Source organism: Sapajus apella, unplaced genomic scaffold, assembly GCF_009761245.1.
Source record: "Sapajus apella isolate SASKATOON/1434 unplaced genomic scaffold, GSC_monkey_1.0 scaffold44, whole genome shotgun sequence".
In the NCBI taxonomy this organism is placed as follows: Eukaryota; Metazoa; Chordata; class Mammalia; order Primates; family Cebidae; genus Sapajus; species Sapajus apella.
The window spans coordinates 4,454,059-4,471,593 of NW_022436984.1; the positions used below are offsets into that span (position 1 = coordinate 4,454,059).

General features: G+C 41.6%; 1 protein-coding gene across 3 annotated transcripts in view; it reads right to left on the minus strand.

Moving 5' to 3' along the window:
* Positions 1 to 17,535, minus strand: part of CAPN13 (calpain 13) — an 86,791-nt gene that overhangs the window by 64,603 nt on the left and 4,653 nt on the right. For 2 of the 3 annotated variants that reach the window (XM_032239218.1, XM_032239217.1), the window contains exon 2: positions 2,418 to 2,647. In XM_032239218.1, the coding sequence (XP_032095109.1) occupies positions 2,418 to 2,615 (198 nt within the window). In that variant the 5' untranslated portion in view covers positions 2,616 to 2,647. Of the gene's footprint in view, positions 1 to 2,417; positions 2,651 to 17,535 lie in introns of all 3 variants that reach the window. The other variant, XM_032239215.1, reaches the window with a different exon arrangement.

Below are 17,535 nucleotides of genomic sequence, written 5' to 3' on the forward strand. Positions count from 1 at the left end.
GATTCCGCTTCTCATCTGCAAAGTGAGGTCCCCCTAATATCTGATTCTGCTTCTCATCTGCAAAATGAGGCTAATAATAGTTACTGTGAGGATTGACAAGTCAAAGTCCCTAAAGCCAGGCCTGCCATATGGTCAGCACTCTGTGGGTCGTGGCCATCACTACTAGGATTGGGCCAGGCTGGGGTGGCTCATCTTCCAGTGCCCTCTGTAGTCACAGCTGCACAGTGTGGGTCAAGGACTTCACAGTGTCGAAGGGGTGAGTACACTGGCTCCTCTACTGTTCTACTTGGAAAATAGGTCGACTCAAAGTTTCTTTCTTGTACATATGAACTTGAAACATGTATCAGACATCCGTAGGTAAAGTTCTTCATTCATCCATTCACTCATATACTTGTTCATCCAAATTCTAAGATACCCTATTAGGCACTTCAGTCAGTGGGAGGAAAAGTGCAGCAGGTGGAAGGAATCTTCATTTAAATTCTGGATCCTTCTCTTGCTAATCATGTCACCTTGGCATGTCACATCACCTGTCTGAATGTCAGTTTTCTTTTCTATAAAATTAGGAGAAAACAAAGGAGGCAAAGTACAAGAAGACACATGGAAAGCTCTGGAAAGTACTATACAAAGGTAAGCCTTGCCAGTTGTGATAAGAAAGACAAAGAAATATGATATTTAAAAAGAAATGTCAGAATGAAAATTACACCCCCCCCCATCACCCAGCCTGCCGGCAGAGCTTAGATAAACTTTTGGATGAGGAGGTTAGTAATGAGCAAAACAGATTCGGCCCCTGACTGCCTCTATTTTGGGTTCCTGGAATTATTCTTTGTAAGTAATTCCACTTCTGTTTGCCTCAGTTTCTCCTTGCCCCCAAAAGACACCTCAAGTTGAGTTGCTGTGAGAATCAGATAAATAGAATCTCTCAACCCTTTCTCAAGAGAAGTGTTATATATTCTTAAACACTATAAATATGGTCTCACATCTATTGCTCAGCATCTTATGAGAAAAAAATCCCACCACTTTAAAAAATAATCTCAGCTTCTGAAAATAGCAAAGGGGAAAAAATGACCCCTTGGAACTTCTTTAAATAGAATTCTCTGCTTCAGCTATCCTTAGGAGGTAAAGGACAGAAGAAGAGAGTCATTGTTGAGGACTTATTGCCAATGGCTGATAAGAGGACCCTAGAAGGTTGAAGCACCCCATTTTTCTCTAAGCAGCATGCCAAACCCTACCTGATCCTTACTAACCCTTCCCTTCACCAAAGCTTCAAATCTGTCCCCACGTAGGGCAAGAGGTGTCGCCTCCCAGAGCCTGATGTCTTCATTTCTTTCTTCCACATTCAGCAGAACTGAATTAGATATCCACAGATCAGAAAAATATGTTAGGGGACCTCACGGCCTCTTAATAGCCATTATTAGAAAATACCTTTACTTTATAACCTACCTTGGCTTTATGGGAAGTGTTTGGACAATGCTTGGCATTTAATCAGTGCTCAATAATTGTTGCAGATATTACAATGATTAGCTTACTAGACATTATATCATTTTCTCTCATTCTAGGTTATGCTGGCAAACTGCAGAAGCATGAATAGACGTCTGGGCAGCCGGGTACTTAGAGTGGTCCTTATCCAGGTGCTTTGCAGCGACAGTAGTCCTGATGAGATTATCAGAATGAGTCAGTTGAGAAATTTTCTGTGGCGTTGTCATACCCTAAAATTGAGATAGTTCTAGAAAACCCAGCAGGGCTCACCTGACTGCAAGGTAGAGCTAGCGGCCGTCTACTGGGGTTGCAGAGTCAGGGTGGTCTGAATGTTGCCCTGCGATATCTCCCTAATTTTACAGTTGATATCTAAAATTCTCTTACAGGTGGTCAAGCCTCTCTAAGATGGAGAATGTGAACACAAAAGAGAGTGGGGAGGCGATTATTTTAATTAATCCTATACTGTAAACAACTGACCTGATATCTTCCCTTTGAGCAAATTCAAACAAGGAAGGAAAAAAAGAATATAAAGATACAGATACCCAAAGAGAAGAAAGAGTGACAGAGCAATAGATGGGGGTTCAATTAAGGGGTGGAGGAGACTCCAAACAGCAACAACCACAATCTTCACAGTGGGAAACCTATGGTTTCCCATTTTTTAGATGAAAAACTGAAGCATTTTAATTTAGTGATGTACTTAGTGTTAGAACTGGGTTAGAACTCAGGAGTCTGAGTTCCTGGTTCCTGCTATAGCGTCTTCCCATCCCGCTGAGTAGCTACAACACTGGAGCAGAGGAACCTGGTGAATTTCATTCTCCTTCTAGTTTGGTTTGGCCCAGCCTCCTGGCTCCATGGCTCCAAGCCTCCTTTTGCCTGGAGGTGCCATGGCAGGCAGCTCCAAGGACTCTGGAGCTGAGTATGCCCCTGTGGGGCTCACTCACCTGTGGCCGCTTCCATAGCACCGTGGAGATGGGTTTGCTCTGGAGCAGCTTCTGGCCTATGGAAGAATCTGCTGCAGGAAATGTCTCATCTTCAAACTTCTGGCCCATGCTCAGACAGTGATTCCACAAGGTGGTAAAGTCTTGGTTGTTGAACTTGATGATGGAAGTCTCTGCTGAAGGCTCCTGATTATATGCCATGACTCTCCTTAGAAGACTTCCAAGGTCCTTTGCTGCTGATGAGAAAAAGTGATCCTTTAAGAATGAGCCTAGTCCTTTGCATCATCAGATGTGAGCCCCAGAAGGGCAATCTGATATACCACCCTTTACAGGTGGGGGACTGAGACTAAGTCTGCACTGTCCCTGGTGGCACAGCCAGCGAGTCTGAACTAGGTTTCAAGCATCCTCATTCCCAGTTAAGCTTTCAATCTGTTGTACAAAACAGCTTTCCAGTGTGCTGTCACGTGCACAACAGGCTATGGGGTACTAGTATACCTCATGAACATTTATTGAGCACTGTCAGGTAAAGAAGTGGTAGAGAGGCCCACAGCTTCCCTAAGTAGCAAGTACACAGAGGTCCAGGAGTTGCATTGGAAAGGTCACGGGGTGTTGGAAGATTTGGTGGGGTGGGGGTGGTGGGGGTGGGTAGGATGTGTTGGGAAAGATTGCCAGAAAGGTAGGTTGGAAAGCTGGGTGAGGAAATGTTTTATACTCCTTAAGCTCTGCAGGGCTGTTGAAGAGGTGGGGCGTGATCAGATCTGTACATAGAATGGGGCTGCTAGGAGCAGTCTGGGGACGAGAGAGAGGATGTGGGCAGGGGCTGGATATAGGAAGGAAGCCAGGAGCTGCTGCACTTGTCCACAGGAGAGATGGTGGTGGAGTATCAGAAGGGAAGATGGTGGAGTGCGGACAGATTTGGTGTAATTTCACAGGCGAAGAATTGAATATCGGGGATAGGGAAGGAAAAAAGAAAAGATAGTCCAGTGAATATCACACGGGTTTTGAAGTTTGCTTTCTGCTTTCGTGGTCTACATACCACTTCTGCAATATGGAGCTAGTATTCAAGCCTGAGAACCTATTTCTCCACCTGTATAAATTGACAATATCAATCTCTTAGGGTTTGTTATGATATGAAATAAATTTTGACCTAACTAACTGACTGGTAGGCATGCAGTAGTCCCTCAATACATGTTAGCATTCCAATTTTCCTCAAGACTTAACAAGGAAGGCTGAGGTTTCTTGTTCAGGCAGCCACAGGAATGTAACTGACGCCATTTACCAAAAATATATCACATCCTCCATCTGTGAGGCTGGCATGGATGGGAATCCTGAATCCATGCTTCCTAGTTATGGGAACTGAAAAACCTCTCTGGTCCTTAGAGTAGGCCTTATCAAACTTCTTTGACCAGGGTCTGTGAAGGTGGCACAAAAAAATCGCAAGGTCCTTGTGTTCTACCCATTTCCACTTCACGGTGGAAAAGGAAGCAGGTGATAATGAATGAGTGAAGACTATAAAGGAATACATTCTAAGGAAAAAATATGAACTCATAATCAAAATTTCGAATCCTAGAAAAATGTATGTAAACTTCATAACTTAGCAATTTTCTTACAATTACCTTGTAATAGCATGCGGCAAGTTATTTAGATAGCACAAATTCTTAGGCAGAATATCACCAGTGAAGTGTCCTTGTGCAAGCATATTTGGAGGAAATTGTGCCTACAACTGTCTCACAAACAAGATAAGAATAATTTACATTTGAACTATTAGATTGAACTATACAGAACTGCCATTGTTGTAGGTCAAAAATGGTTGAATATAGTCCGTTTCATAGGGTTTAACCTAAGGCAAGAAATGGTTAAATACAGATAGTTCCATTGGGTTTAACCTAATGCACGTGTCCATTTCTTCAATCAAGTTCTTGGAGAATAATGGCACAAAATATTCAGTATGTTTCACCACTCACAACAGGGTTAAAAAGAAGACTTACAACAAATTAAGTAGTGATAAAGCTAAAATGGCAAGGTATCATTCCAGAGTAAGAAAACAGTGATATAAATTGTTTGTCAATTCAAGACAAAAGGCAATGGCACTTGGTAATGTAGAGTTGTGAAAATCGTGGGTCTACCAGTTCTCTGTGTCTCAGGAACAGTGGAACCAGTATAGCATTGCCAAGCCTCCTACCTCTCAGGAAAATATTGAATTATAATGTGTGATAAACTCTAGCAATGAGCTAATTTTGGCTTATGAAAACCAAATTGTGGTTAGCCTTAATAATACAATTATGGATTGCCTGTAAGTAGCCCTTAATTGCATGTAAAAAATGAATTTCTAAAGAATTTTGCTTCATTTCTCCATTGGAATCATACAAAGGTCTTACATGTGGGGATTGGTTTCCAGCCTATGTGGAGGGGCCCCACTGTCCACTACTGGGTAGGGAACTGGCCAGACTCTAGGAATTCCCATTCTAAGATTCACTTTTCTCATCTATGAAATAGAGATGATGTTACTATTACACACGTCATAGGGTTGTTGTGAGACTCAGATGAAACCAGGCTGATAGAACACTCAGCACAGTGACTGGTAAATAGAAAGCAGTCAATACATGGTGGTTATTAGAATGACGATCATTGCTATTCTGTGCAGGAAAGGACTGTGCAGAGGCCCAACACTGTCTGAGATAAGGATTTGCTCATACCCAGGACAGGCTAGGCTGAGAAGGGTCTGCAGGGTGAGGGGGAGGGTGGGTAGTCAGACATGGACCCTGGACTCTATTACTGCTCTGCACTCACTGCATGGGCTGCCCAGGCCTGGGGGAAGGGAAGGTTTGGGGACAGGTGGCAGGCTGGGTGTCTGCTGCCGGAGGAGGTGGGCTGCTCTGGGAGGAGACTCTTGATGGGGAAGGGAGAAGCAGGCAGGAAAACAGGGGAAGCTTATTCCACCTCCACACACACAGTTCTCCTTCTTTCCGTCTGAGTTGCTCATGGCTTCACCAGGAACAGCCTGTAGGCTCACATTCTCAGGAAGGGCCCACAGCATCTGACATTTCACTTTTGTGCACAGCAGAAGAGACCACCTGATTTTCCTGCCGTCACTTTTGGGACAGCTGTTTCTTTGTCTCTTCTCTATCTCATTTGTCTCACTTTTCAGGGTAGCCAAAGACAGGAGAAGACTCAGCTTTGCTAATTTAAGGGGAAACAAAACTGATGAAAGGCCCCTACCTAATATTCAAGATAAAGTTTATTTTGCTGCTGGGGGAGCTCTTGGGTGTTGAAAGAAAAGACACACACGAGGAGCTAGAAACATGACAAAAATAATTGATATAAAGTTCTTCATGTGAGAAGCTGTGTGAGCTCAGGAGTCAGGCTCAGAATTAGGCTGAGAAGCAAGCAGGAGCTGCGGCTGGTGGCTACAAAGCCTCTTCAGCTCCCCTTGGTGTCTATGAAATGAGCTTCCCTGTGTCTTCTGCTGAGTTGGGTGACTTAGTGAGCTCCGGCTGCCATAGCAAAACACCACAGACTGCAGGGCTTAACCTCATTTATGCCTGAGGTTGCAATTTTTTGAATTTTTGCAATCAGACTTTGGTGGTGACCTTGAGCAGGATATAAATAACTCCCAATGTTTAGCGTTCCAATAATGGAACATCAGGCAGACATAGGTTAACAACAGGATTTATTTCTCATAGTTCTGGAGGCTGGAAGTCAGAGATCAGAGTGCCAGTATGTGGTGGAGGGTGGGGGAGGAGATCTTTTCCTCTTCCTCTTCTTACAAGATCACGATTAGGCCCCACTCTTATTATCTCTTTTAAGCTTAATTGCCTCCCAAAGACCTTATCTCTAGGTACAATCATGTTGGGGGTTAGGGTTTCATATGATTTTGTGTGTGGCGGGATACAATTCAGGCCATCGCAGTGACTAACCCCAGCCTGGTACAATAACTCTCCTAGCCCTGGCCGCATATTTTAGGGAATGTGCAGATCAAACGTGAATTGGGTCATGTCGGTAAGGTCCTCAGAGAATAGACAGAGGATGCAAGCAGACACAGGAAAAAATGGCAGAGCAGCAGCAGCGATAAGTATGTAAATATTATTTGTATTAATGGAAAAATGATGAGGGCTTCCTTAATGGGAGAAATGTCTTAGATACCACTGAGTCATACCAATGTGTCTTAGCAATGTCTTGCTCTAGCACCAGGCCTGGCACAGAGTAGGTATTCAATAAAATCTCCTGAGTGTCAGCAGATTAAATGTTACATATCAGCAATTCTTGAGTGTGTCCTATGAAGCAGTTGCTTCATGAAACACTCCATGAATAACAAATTATGAGGTCAAATTATTTTGGAAAATATCTGATACTGAATAGTCTTTATGGAAATTCACAAAAAGCTCCAAGAAGTCCTTGGATAAAGAAACTTAAGTTTGCTTCTAGTGTTTCCCACATACAACCAGTAAGTCCTTTTATTGAAGAACTTTTGTTAACATTTCATGGAAAAGATGCACAAGAATTAAGTGACTTCAGAACAACATGACTCAGTTCTCATTCTGTCCCATATACACTAAGCACCTCAGTTTCTTCATCTGTCAAATGGGCACAATGATACGTTGTTGAAAAATCAAACAAGAAAATATATGGAAGGAGATTTAAACCATGAAATATTTTATGAAAAGATATCATTATTTATTTATCTGACTCTAATCTTGTCCTAACCTGCTTGTATTTCTCTCTCTCAGAAATAGTTGTAGTAATATACAGATAAATTACCTAAATTACATTCACCCAGAAATAGGATAAGAGCATTTATTGTCCCAGTTTTTCTTTTTCCTCCAAAGTATGTGTTTTTCTTCTATGTGAAAATGCACAGGTGGAATTCAATAATAGTATATGTAGGTCAACCCCAAATATCTGGAATTAAACACACTTTTAAATAAGTTATGAATCAAAGATAATATCCTAAGAGAATTAGGAAGACCTGACATAAGTAGAAGGATGTAAATAAGAAAGACAAGAGCAGAAATTAATAAAACAGAAGACAGAGAAGAGCAGAAATTAATAAAACAGAAGACAGAGAAGAGCAGAAATTAATAAAGCAGAAGACAGACAGCAGATAAAATGAGCTAAGCAAAAATCTGCTTCTTTAGAAAGATCAACCATATTGATATACCCCTAGTCAACTTTATCAAGGGTGAAAGAGGGAAAACATAAATTGCCAATATTATCATTTGATAAGGGGGCTATCACCACACATCCTGTAGACATTGAAGGGCTAATAAAAGAATACCATGAACAACCCAATGCCAACAAATCTGCTAAGTTACATACAATGAATCACTTTCTTGAAAAATACAATTTATCAAAGTTGACACAAGAAGAAACAGACAATCTGAATAATGCTATATATAGTAAAGAAATTGAATTTACTATCAAAACTTGATCCAGAAGAAAGCCCCAGGCTCAGATACCACTAATCTTACATAAACTTCCTCAAAAATTAGAGAAGGGAAATATTGCTGAACTTATTTTTATCAGGTCAGCAAAATACTAAAAACAAAACCTCATAAGGAAATCTTCTTCCTGAAAAAAATATTACAGATCAATATCCTCATAAATAGAGAAGCAAAGAACCTTAAAATTTTAGCAAATCAAATACAATAATGTAAAAAAAAAAAAAAGAAGAAAGATACCACATCATAACCAAGTTGCGTTTATTCCAGGAGTGTTAGGTTGATTTATAGGTTTTAAAATCCACTTGCAATCTACCACAGTAAAAAGCTACAAAGACATAATTTATGATAAAAACTCTTAGAAAACTAGAAATAGAAGGTAACATCCTTAGAAGGGTATCTGTTGAAAAATTTATTGCTAACATCATATTTAATGATGGAAAGTACATTTTCTTCCCTTTACGATCAGAATCAAGGCAAGAATGCCCACTGTTATAGTTCTATTTACCACCATCATGAAGGTCCTAGTCAATGCAACAAGAAAATTAAAGGTAAAAAGATCAGAAACAAGAAGAGAACTGGTCCTATTTTGGCATTTTGATTGTAGGAAATCTACAAAAAAACTGCCTGAACTAATGCTTAAATTTAGTAACATCACGATATACAAGGTTAATATTTTAAAAATTGTATTATTATGTGAAAGCAGCAAACAATAGGAGAATAGTAACATCCAAAATACAAAATACTTGGGAAAAAAATCTAACTAAAGACATTAAAGATATCTACATAAAAAACTGTAAAACGTTGCTGAGAAAAATTAAAGAAGAACTAAAAAATGGAGAGATATATCTGGTTCATTTATTGGAAGGCTCAATACTGCCAAGATGGCAGTTTTTCCCAAATTTATCTATAGGTTCAACGCAATCCCAACCAAAATTCCAGCATGCTCTTTTTTTTTTGTTAGAAATTGATAAGCAGATTCTAAGATTTACATCTAAATGCAAAGAATCTAAAATAACCAAAGAAATTTTTAAAAAGAAAAAAAACTGAAGGACTTACCCAACCCAACTTTAATACATGTTACAAGGCTACTGTACTCACAAAAATGTAGACAAATAGATCAATGGAGAAAGGTAGAGAATCTAGAATAAATCAACACACATATGGCCTATTAATTTGAGAAAGGTTTCAAGGTAATTCAATGGGACAGAGAAAAGTCTTCCCTTCCCCCTCCCCTCCTAAAAATGGTGCTGGATCAATAGGATTTCTATATAGGAAAAGTACGAACAAACATGGATCTTACTTCACACCATACACAAAACCAAGTCAAAATGATCATAGACCTAAAGGTAAAACTTAAATTATAATACTTTCAGAAGAAAACATTTGCAAACTTGGGGTAGGTAAATGTGTTTTTGATAGAATACAAAAAATATGAACCATAATAAGAAAAGAATTGATAAATTAGGCTTCATTAAAAGCTTAAAAGATACCATTAAGAAAATAAAAATGCAAATTTCAGACCAGGTGAAAATATTTGTAGCACATATATTAGACAAAAGACTTGAATCCACAGCATACAAAGAACTCTTACAAATCAATAATAAGGAAAAAAAAATCCATTGACATGGCCCAAAGATCTGAATAGACAAAACACCAAAGAATATACAAAAACAGGCACTAACCTAAAATGAAAAGATGTTCCATATCATAAGATATCAGTGAAATGCAAATTAATACCACAAGGAGAGCTCACTATAGGCCATTTTCTAACAGCCTAAAATTCAAAGAGACCAATTATACTGTTTATGAGGAGAGGGAAAACTGGAACTTTCATATACTTTCAGTAGATATGTAAATTGATATGACTACATTAGAAAACTGTGATATTTTCCTAAAATGTTACAACATACACCTACAAAATGATCCAGCCATTCCAGTCCTAGGAATTTACCCAAGAAAAATGAAAGCATATGTTCATACAAAGACTTGCGCATAATCAAAACAGACATATTTAATAACCAAAAGCTGGAAACAATCCAATGTCCATCAAAAGTGAATGAATAAAGAAATTGTGATGCACTCATAAAATAAAGTCCTACTCAGCAATAAAAAGAAATAAATTATTGATACATGCAACATGAATAAATCTCTAAAATCATTATGCTATGTGAAAGCCAGTCAAAATAGAATACATATTATATGACTTATGTAAAATCCTAGAAATGCAAACGAATGTACCATGACAGAAAGAAGTTCAGTGGTTGCTCAGAAATGGGGGTGGAGGGAGAAATGGGTTATGAGAAAACTTTTGGGAGTGATAGAGATATTTTCTATCTTGAGCATGGTGATGATTTCACATGTGTACACACATGTCAAAACTCATCAAAGTTTATAGCTTAAATATATGCAGTTTTTATATATTCTAAGTAGAGTTGTTTCAAAAATTAAATGCTGTATATAGTTTATATAGTCTTCAGTAACTTGCTTCTCCCTGCACCCCATGGTTAAAAAGTAGTGTGGTTTCATTTATTTCACTGTTGTATGTTATCCTATGATTTATTTGCACTTCTCCTCGCAATGGACATTTAATGTTCTTCTCTTTGTTTTAATGAAAAATTATGCTATAAATGTTATTGTACGTATCTCCTGATAAACATGCAAGAGTTTCTCTAGTTTGTATTACATGGAGTAGAATTTCTGGGTTTAGGGAATGCACATACTCAACTTCATTAAGTATGCCAAAGTATTTTCCAGCGTTGTGCCAATTTATAATTTCACCAACAGTGTAAAAGAGTTCCCATTGCTATGTATCCTCACTAACTCTTGGTATTGGCAGGATTTTATTTGTACCCATCTCGTGGGAGTAAATGGGAGCTCCTTATGGTCTTAATTGTTTCCCTGATTACTGGTAAGATTGAGCATCTCTTAATATGTTTATTCTCCATTCATGTTCCCTCTCTTGGGGAATGAATATTCATATCTTGTGTCCATTTGTCTATTAGGTTGTCTTTTTCTTATTGATTTGTAGGAATTCACTACTCACTCTGGATATTCGTCTTCTGTTGGTCATATGTCTTGTAAATACCTTCTCCCAGTTTGTAGCTTATCTTCTTCACTTCTTTACAGTGTCTTTTGATGAACAATATTCTTTACACTAATACAAATGTATTACTAATATTTGCTTATAAGTTTAATTTTTATAATTTGAGCTAATATTAATTCTTATGGAAATTTAGGAAACTTTGTAAGAGACTCTGTTTGTAAAATAGAAAAATTATAATGAACACATTCTTCCAAAAAACAGATTTAAAAATTTCTTATACCTCTATAATAATATTTTTAAGAAGTCTCACATATATATCAAAATTCTGAAATAGACTTGCAAAGAAATACTTTGAGTACTTAGGAAATAAAGCTGGTATCCATATTAGCAAACATAGCTTTGCCAAAGCCAATTACTTAATTTTCTCTCCCTTTTCCTTTCTTCCCCAAGATAGAGTCCTGACTTTGAAGGAAGAGAATTATATATATATATATATATATATATATATATATATATCTTGATTTTAAAAAAGTATTTGATAAAATGTCCACCTATTCCCTGCGTGTAGACTAGATCGAGTAGGTTGTATATCACATAGTATTGTAGTACAGTGCAATGTAGCATAGTAAAGTAGAATACAGCGTAGTAAATAGAATTCACAGTTGGACCCAGAGATTAGGGATGAATGGTTATGGAAAAGCTAAGAATCATTGCGCTGTAACAGTCACAGAGCTATGTCTCATGTCCTGTCCTATTCCACATTTTTATCTTAGTCCTTAAAGAAGATGTTGAAATAAAAATGAAGATCTTTTTAAACTCTTTCGTCATTTTTAATAGTGGAAATCAAGAACAATTAACCAAGCAGAAAGCAGAATCAAAATTCTAAGTGACTTCAAAACCAAGAAGAAGAAATTAACTAAGACAATTGCAAACCTGTCTTTACATTGAAAAAGTTAACTATGCAAGTAAATACTGAGCAGGACCTATTTTGGCTCAATTTCATTTTGAAAATATTTTGTATGCCTCACTTGACTTTCTATTTAAAATGAGACAAAACTGTGAAAGACTTGACAGGCTCTGAACAGCTTCAGTGGCAGTAAGGCACTGCTCTAGGATAGGCTAGCCCCAGTACCCTGTACAAAGTCACTCTTGACCCCACATGGACATCTGTGTTCAGCTCTAGGGCTACATTCCAAGAGGCTCATCGGTGCTCTCAATGAACCTGAAAATGAGTGTTAGAGTAACATAAGGGTGCCTGGCAGGGAGGCAAGCCCTCTGCTTGCAAGCATGGGCTCCTGGCATGGAGTTTTATCCACATGAAAGAGGTGGCAAGTTTTCATATTGGCAAAAATGTGCCATTTGGGCTGGAGGCAGTCCAGCTAATTAGACAGGAAGCCTGGAAATCCCTTACTGGGAGGAAGAGTTGGAGATCTAGAGACGTTAACTGGAAGGAAGGCAGACTGAGGGGCCTACAGTGACCCTCAGACTCAGCCCCTGCAGCCCTGGTCCCCCTCCCTCCAGAATAAACCTGCTGTAAGACAGCAGATATTTAACTACCTCTGGCCCCACAACCAAACTCCCAACCCCTAAGTCTCCCTGACTGCCAAGGTTATGTTCCAGTTCAAAAAATTGATCTCTGCCTTGTGTCTTCAGAAAAAAGAAAAAAGAGGCAGCATGGAATGGTGATCACAGGTGTGTAGAATCAGGTTGACACTTGGGTTTGAATCCAGCTGTCACATACTAACCGAACAATCTTGGCCAATACTCTTAATATCTCTGAGCTTCCTTTCCTTACTTATAAAGTGGACTGGAGGTGGAGATAATAAATCCAGCCTCGTAGCAGCAGACAGATATTAAATGAGAAGATTCTTGTAAAGGGATTGGCATGGCACATAGTAAAAGCTTGTGTCCATTACTCTATTAGCAACTCCTTGAGTGTCCTGCCTGGCCCTGAACTTGAGCCCAGTGACTTCAGCCCTATACGAGGTGGTGGGCATGCCAGGCACCAGCCAGTCGCCTCTGAACTCCCAACCTCAGGTCTCTCCAGGTTCCACAGTTGTGTTCTTTCCATGCATTGAGACTGTCACCCCCTCCACCTGTCTGGCAGAAACGCTGGGTGCACACATTCCCTAGGCACTGAGCCATGCCACAGACCATGCTATCTGTCAGCATCTCCAGCTGGGCCAGTGTCCCACAGCCTCTATTCTGTCCCAGAGGTCTTTTTCCTCCCCTGCTTACCCTGTCCTATGTGATGGCCAGAAGTCCCTGAGGCCAAGCGCATGTCCAGTGGAAAGGATATGAAAGCAAAGGAAGCACATGTGATCTGTGCAGTTCAGAGGGTGGAAGGAATCAGATAGCGGGGGAACAGTGATTTTGATTAGACTTTGTGCGATGATGGAAGTGTTCTATGTGCTGTCTAATACAGTGACCACACTGGCCATACATAGCTATCAGGCATTTGAAATATGGCTACTGCAATTCAGGGACTGGATTTTAATTTTTATTCAATTTCAAATCATTTACATTTAAACGTAAATATTCACATGCAGCCTTATTGGATGTTACTGAAGAAGAGAACTGCTAATGACATGAATTACCACTGAACAAGGAAGGGTGTGAGCACTCTTAGGTGGAAATGGTTGAGCAGGGGCTGGATGACTCTATATGGGGAGCCCAGAAGAGACCTTGGACTGGGCAGATCCCTTCCAACTTCAGTCTGCTGGGCTCTCTCTGCTTTTCTTCAGCATCATGCTTTGCCCACCAAACCACTCAGCAACTTTTTGTCAGTGATGGGACCACCTCCCTGCCCCAGTGACAGTTTGCCCTGGTGTCCCTGTCTGCAGGATGCTCCTAGCATATCCCAGCAACAAAGGGTAATTTTGTTTGCATTTTGTGTTTTCAATCAGCTAAGAAACAGGAAGCTGCATTCAATGGTTCCCTGCCCAGGAGTACTGCATGCAGCCCTCTCCTGGCTGGTGTTTCTCAGAACAATGGAAATAAATCTGATGTAATGTAGCAGAACACGACAAGGGACGGTTTTCCCCTTAACAAATACCCATTTGAAATGGTGCCCAAACCCTGCACGAGGAGCAATCTATTTCCCACAACAGTGTTCCAGCAAAACCCATTACTAATTCCACAACTCAAATTAAAACTAACAGAGCTTGAAGGCTGGGGCTGACACTCTCTGCTGACAAGGAACAAGGAAGGGTGGGGGAAGGGGCCTGCGCACTTGTGTGTGTATGTGTGTGTTTAATTACACTGTTTAACACATCGAGAATAATTTAGCTATCCGAGTGGAGAAAATAAGGCACTTAACTGCTCTCTAGTGGAAAAATAAAACGTGCAAACCACTTTCAGCTATATACCACCTTGGCATACCTCAGGGCTTTGGGGAGAGAGACTGAAGCAGAGAGAGAGAAGAGAGCAAGGAAAGAGAGTAGAAGGAAGGAGAAAGGAAAATGGGGGGGGGATGAAGGAAGGAGGGGAAAGAGAGACGGGTGGGAGAAAGAGCGAAGAAGACAAAATTTTGTGTGTATACAAATCTACAGCAAGTTGGGATAATGTGACTATTTCTCAAAGAGAGCTTCTAGGAGATGGTGTAAGTGTGAGAATGAACTTAAACATCAGGTTTTGAAGACGGAACTTAACCGCCAGACCCGCGCTGTCCCTGAACAACTCTGCGCTTCAGAATCATCTCAGCGAGTTTCCACACCTGTGTGGCCCGAAGACCACCATGGGATTAGTGGCCCCCAGAAAGGCAGACCTCAGAGGAAGACTGTGTAGGGCTCACTTTGCAGAAGGGGAAATAGGGCTCAAGGTGAAACGGGAGAAGTTTGGGCAATGCTTGGACTTGACTTCTGTCCCGCCCCACCTTCAAATCTGGGGCGATCTGGCCTGTGAGAAAAGCATGCCTCTGTCCCTGCCAAGGGCGTCCTGCTTTCTGCCTAATCAGGGCTGAGAGGGGTGCAGGTAAGCTAGTGTTTCTCATCCTCTGAGATAACCTCCTATCCACTAAGGCCCATGGAAGATACCATGAATGAAATGAAAGAAGCCTCTCTCGTGTCTTCAGACGTAGAAAGCTACATAGACCTGGGACAGGTGCCAGAGAAGTAAATGCTCAGAATAGACCTCTCTATCGCTTGCCATCGACTCTGGGTTCAGCACTGGGGCTGACTGCCAAGGAGATCAACAGTTTGGCACAAGAGAGGCAGAAAGCAGAAGCGACTTTCTGAGGTTCCACAGGCAGGGCAACCCTAGCCTCTTCTCACCCTACTGCCCTTACTTTGTGGACCCAGCCTCTTCCTGAATCATGGTGCAAGGGAGCTCAGAGAGCTCCACTGATGAGCCCTTCTCAGGAGACCCTGGGGGTCACCAAGAGAAGGTTTGCCTGGCAGAAAGGGTCTGTGCAGCTCCACTAAACTCAATGGGTCTTGGGCACCTTGTTGCCTCCCTAGCCTCAGTCTCCCCACTAGGATCACCAAGAAGGCTGGTTTCGCTCTTCCAAGTGCTTTTCTACTGTAACATTCAGTATTTCTGGAACTGAGGCTATAGGTTCTTATGTAGCCTCAATGATATTGTTAGACAATAAAATAGGAACCCACAGAAAGTATTATCCCTTTCAATTGAGTTTAGGCTCGTGCCAACACTCAAAAAACTGAAACTTGTCTTTGCATGGAAAGCTCCTCCTTTCCCCTTCCCAGAGATATTTAATAGGTGTCATTCAATTATAATAGGGTTGGGTAGACTCGGCCGAGGCGGGTGGATCACAAAGTCAACAGATCAAGACCATCCTCGTCAACATGGTGAAACCCCGTCTCTACTAAAACTACAAAAAATGAGCTGGGCATGGTGGCATGTGCCTGTAATCCCAGCTACTCAGGAGGCTGAGGCAGGAGAATTGCCTGAACCCAGGAGGCGGAGGTTGCGGTGAGCCGAGATCGCGCCATTGCACTCCAGCCTGGGTAACAAGAGCGAAACTCTGTCTCCAAAAAAAAAAAAAGAACAAGGGAGAACATTCTTTTTTCTGGGATCTAAAACTGTACATGTCTCAGAAACACTGTGTAATATTTAATCTATGCTTAGATTTCTGGGTATGGATTTTTTTTTTCATGCTTAAAGAAGACATGCCCTTCCCATTTAGCCAATTCAAATTTTTTCTGAAACAAATACAAATTCGATGGACTCAAGAAGTTGGGGCCTGCCATGTGCCAAGTTAAAATGCAGGGTCTTGAGAGCCACTGCTCAGGCCAGTACTTGCCAGGCAGACCCGAGGCTCCGGGCCTGCTCACTTCCCAAAGGCTTGAATCACAGAAGGCTAGGTTTAGGTCTTTTTCTTTTCTCTCTCTCTCTTTTAAGTTTCTTTGGAAGTTGAGGCCACATTTATATAATCCATTTATTCTTAAAGGATTTCCCTGGGCCTATATTCTTAGGCTTTTTCATTTAAGCAAAGAGAAAAAATGGATGAGACGGAGGCCAAGGCAGAGCAACCACACCAAGAGAAAGTCAGAGAGTGGCCAGGAGACAGAAAGGGAACAGCGAACAGTCAGCAGGGACGGAGACTGAGGAAGACAGCTGGAGGACTGAGGTGGCCAGGACGCAGGGAGGACACAGTCCACCAGGTGAAGGGATTCTCACGCCGGCCCAGCATCCACGATGCTGGAACTGTGTCCAAATATCACCCTGCTTTCTTATCCCTCGGATGTGAATTCTCAAGGCATGGCTGGAAAACAGGGAGTGCAGTTGCTGTGACTCGCAGGTGGAGCTCTTTAAAGCCCACCGTCCCCTGTGCTGCCTCTAGCCACAGCATGGTGGGGAGAGAAAGGGCAGTGGAGTCAGCTGTTGGACCTCTGGCCCAGGTGCCTGGGCATCCCAGTGTGTGCCTGGCCATTCTGGGTCTCTCAGGCCTGACCTGTGGAGGCTGCAGAGGTGAGTGGGCTGAGCCCTGGTGTGGAAGCCCTGGTGGAGGGTGGCAGAGGGTTGGAGACGGATCCAGTAGCACCAGTGGCCAAGCACATTGGCCAAGGCAGCCATTCCCTTTTCTGACCAGGTCCCCAGGAAGGCCTGGGCTGAAATTCTTGTTCTGGAACAAGCCACCATCCAAGCAGATGGGGTCTCATCTCAGGGGTCAGAGTATGGACCAGTGGAAGGAGAAAAGTTTTACAAAAACGAGAGCTTTCTATATTAAATATGTCCAAAGGCAACATGAAAAAGAAGGAGCTTGTGTGTGTGTGTGTGTGTGTGTGTGTGTGTGTGTGTATGAATGAGAATGTAAACATGTATCTGAGTGAGTGAAGCAGAGAAAGGCAGGCTGGGGAGGGTGGTGGTTAGGTCTCTGAGGTTTCCCACGTTCCTTCTGTCATTCTTTCCCTCTCTAGCCCTAAGAAAGCTGGGAGGGCAGCCAGGTGCCGTGGCTCACTCCTGTAATCCCAGCACTTTGGGAGGCTGAGGCAGGTAGATCACGTGGTTAGGCATTCGAGACCAGCCTGGCCAACATAGTGAAACCCTGTCTCTACTAAAAATACAAAAAATTAGCTGGGGCGTGGTGGCACATGACTGTAATCCCAGCTACTTGGGAGGCTAAGGCAGGAGAATCACTTGAACCTGGGAGGTAGAGGTTGCAGTGAGCTGAGATGGC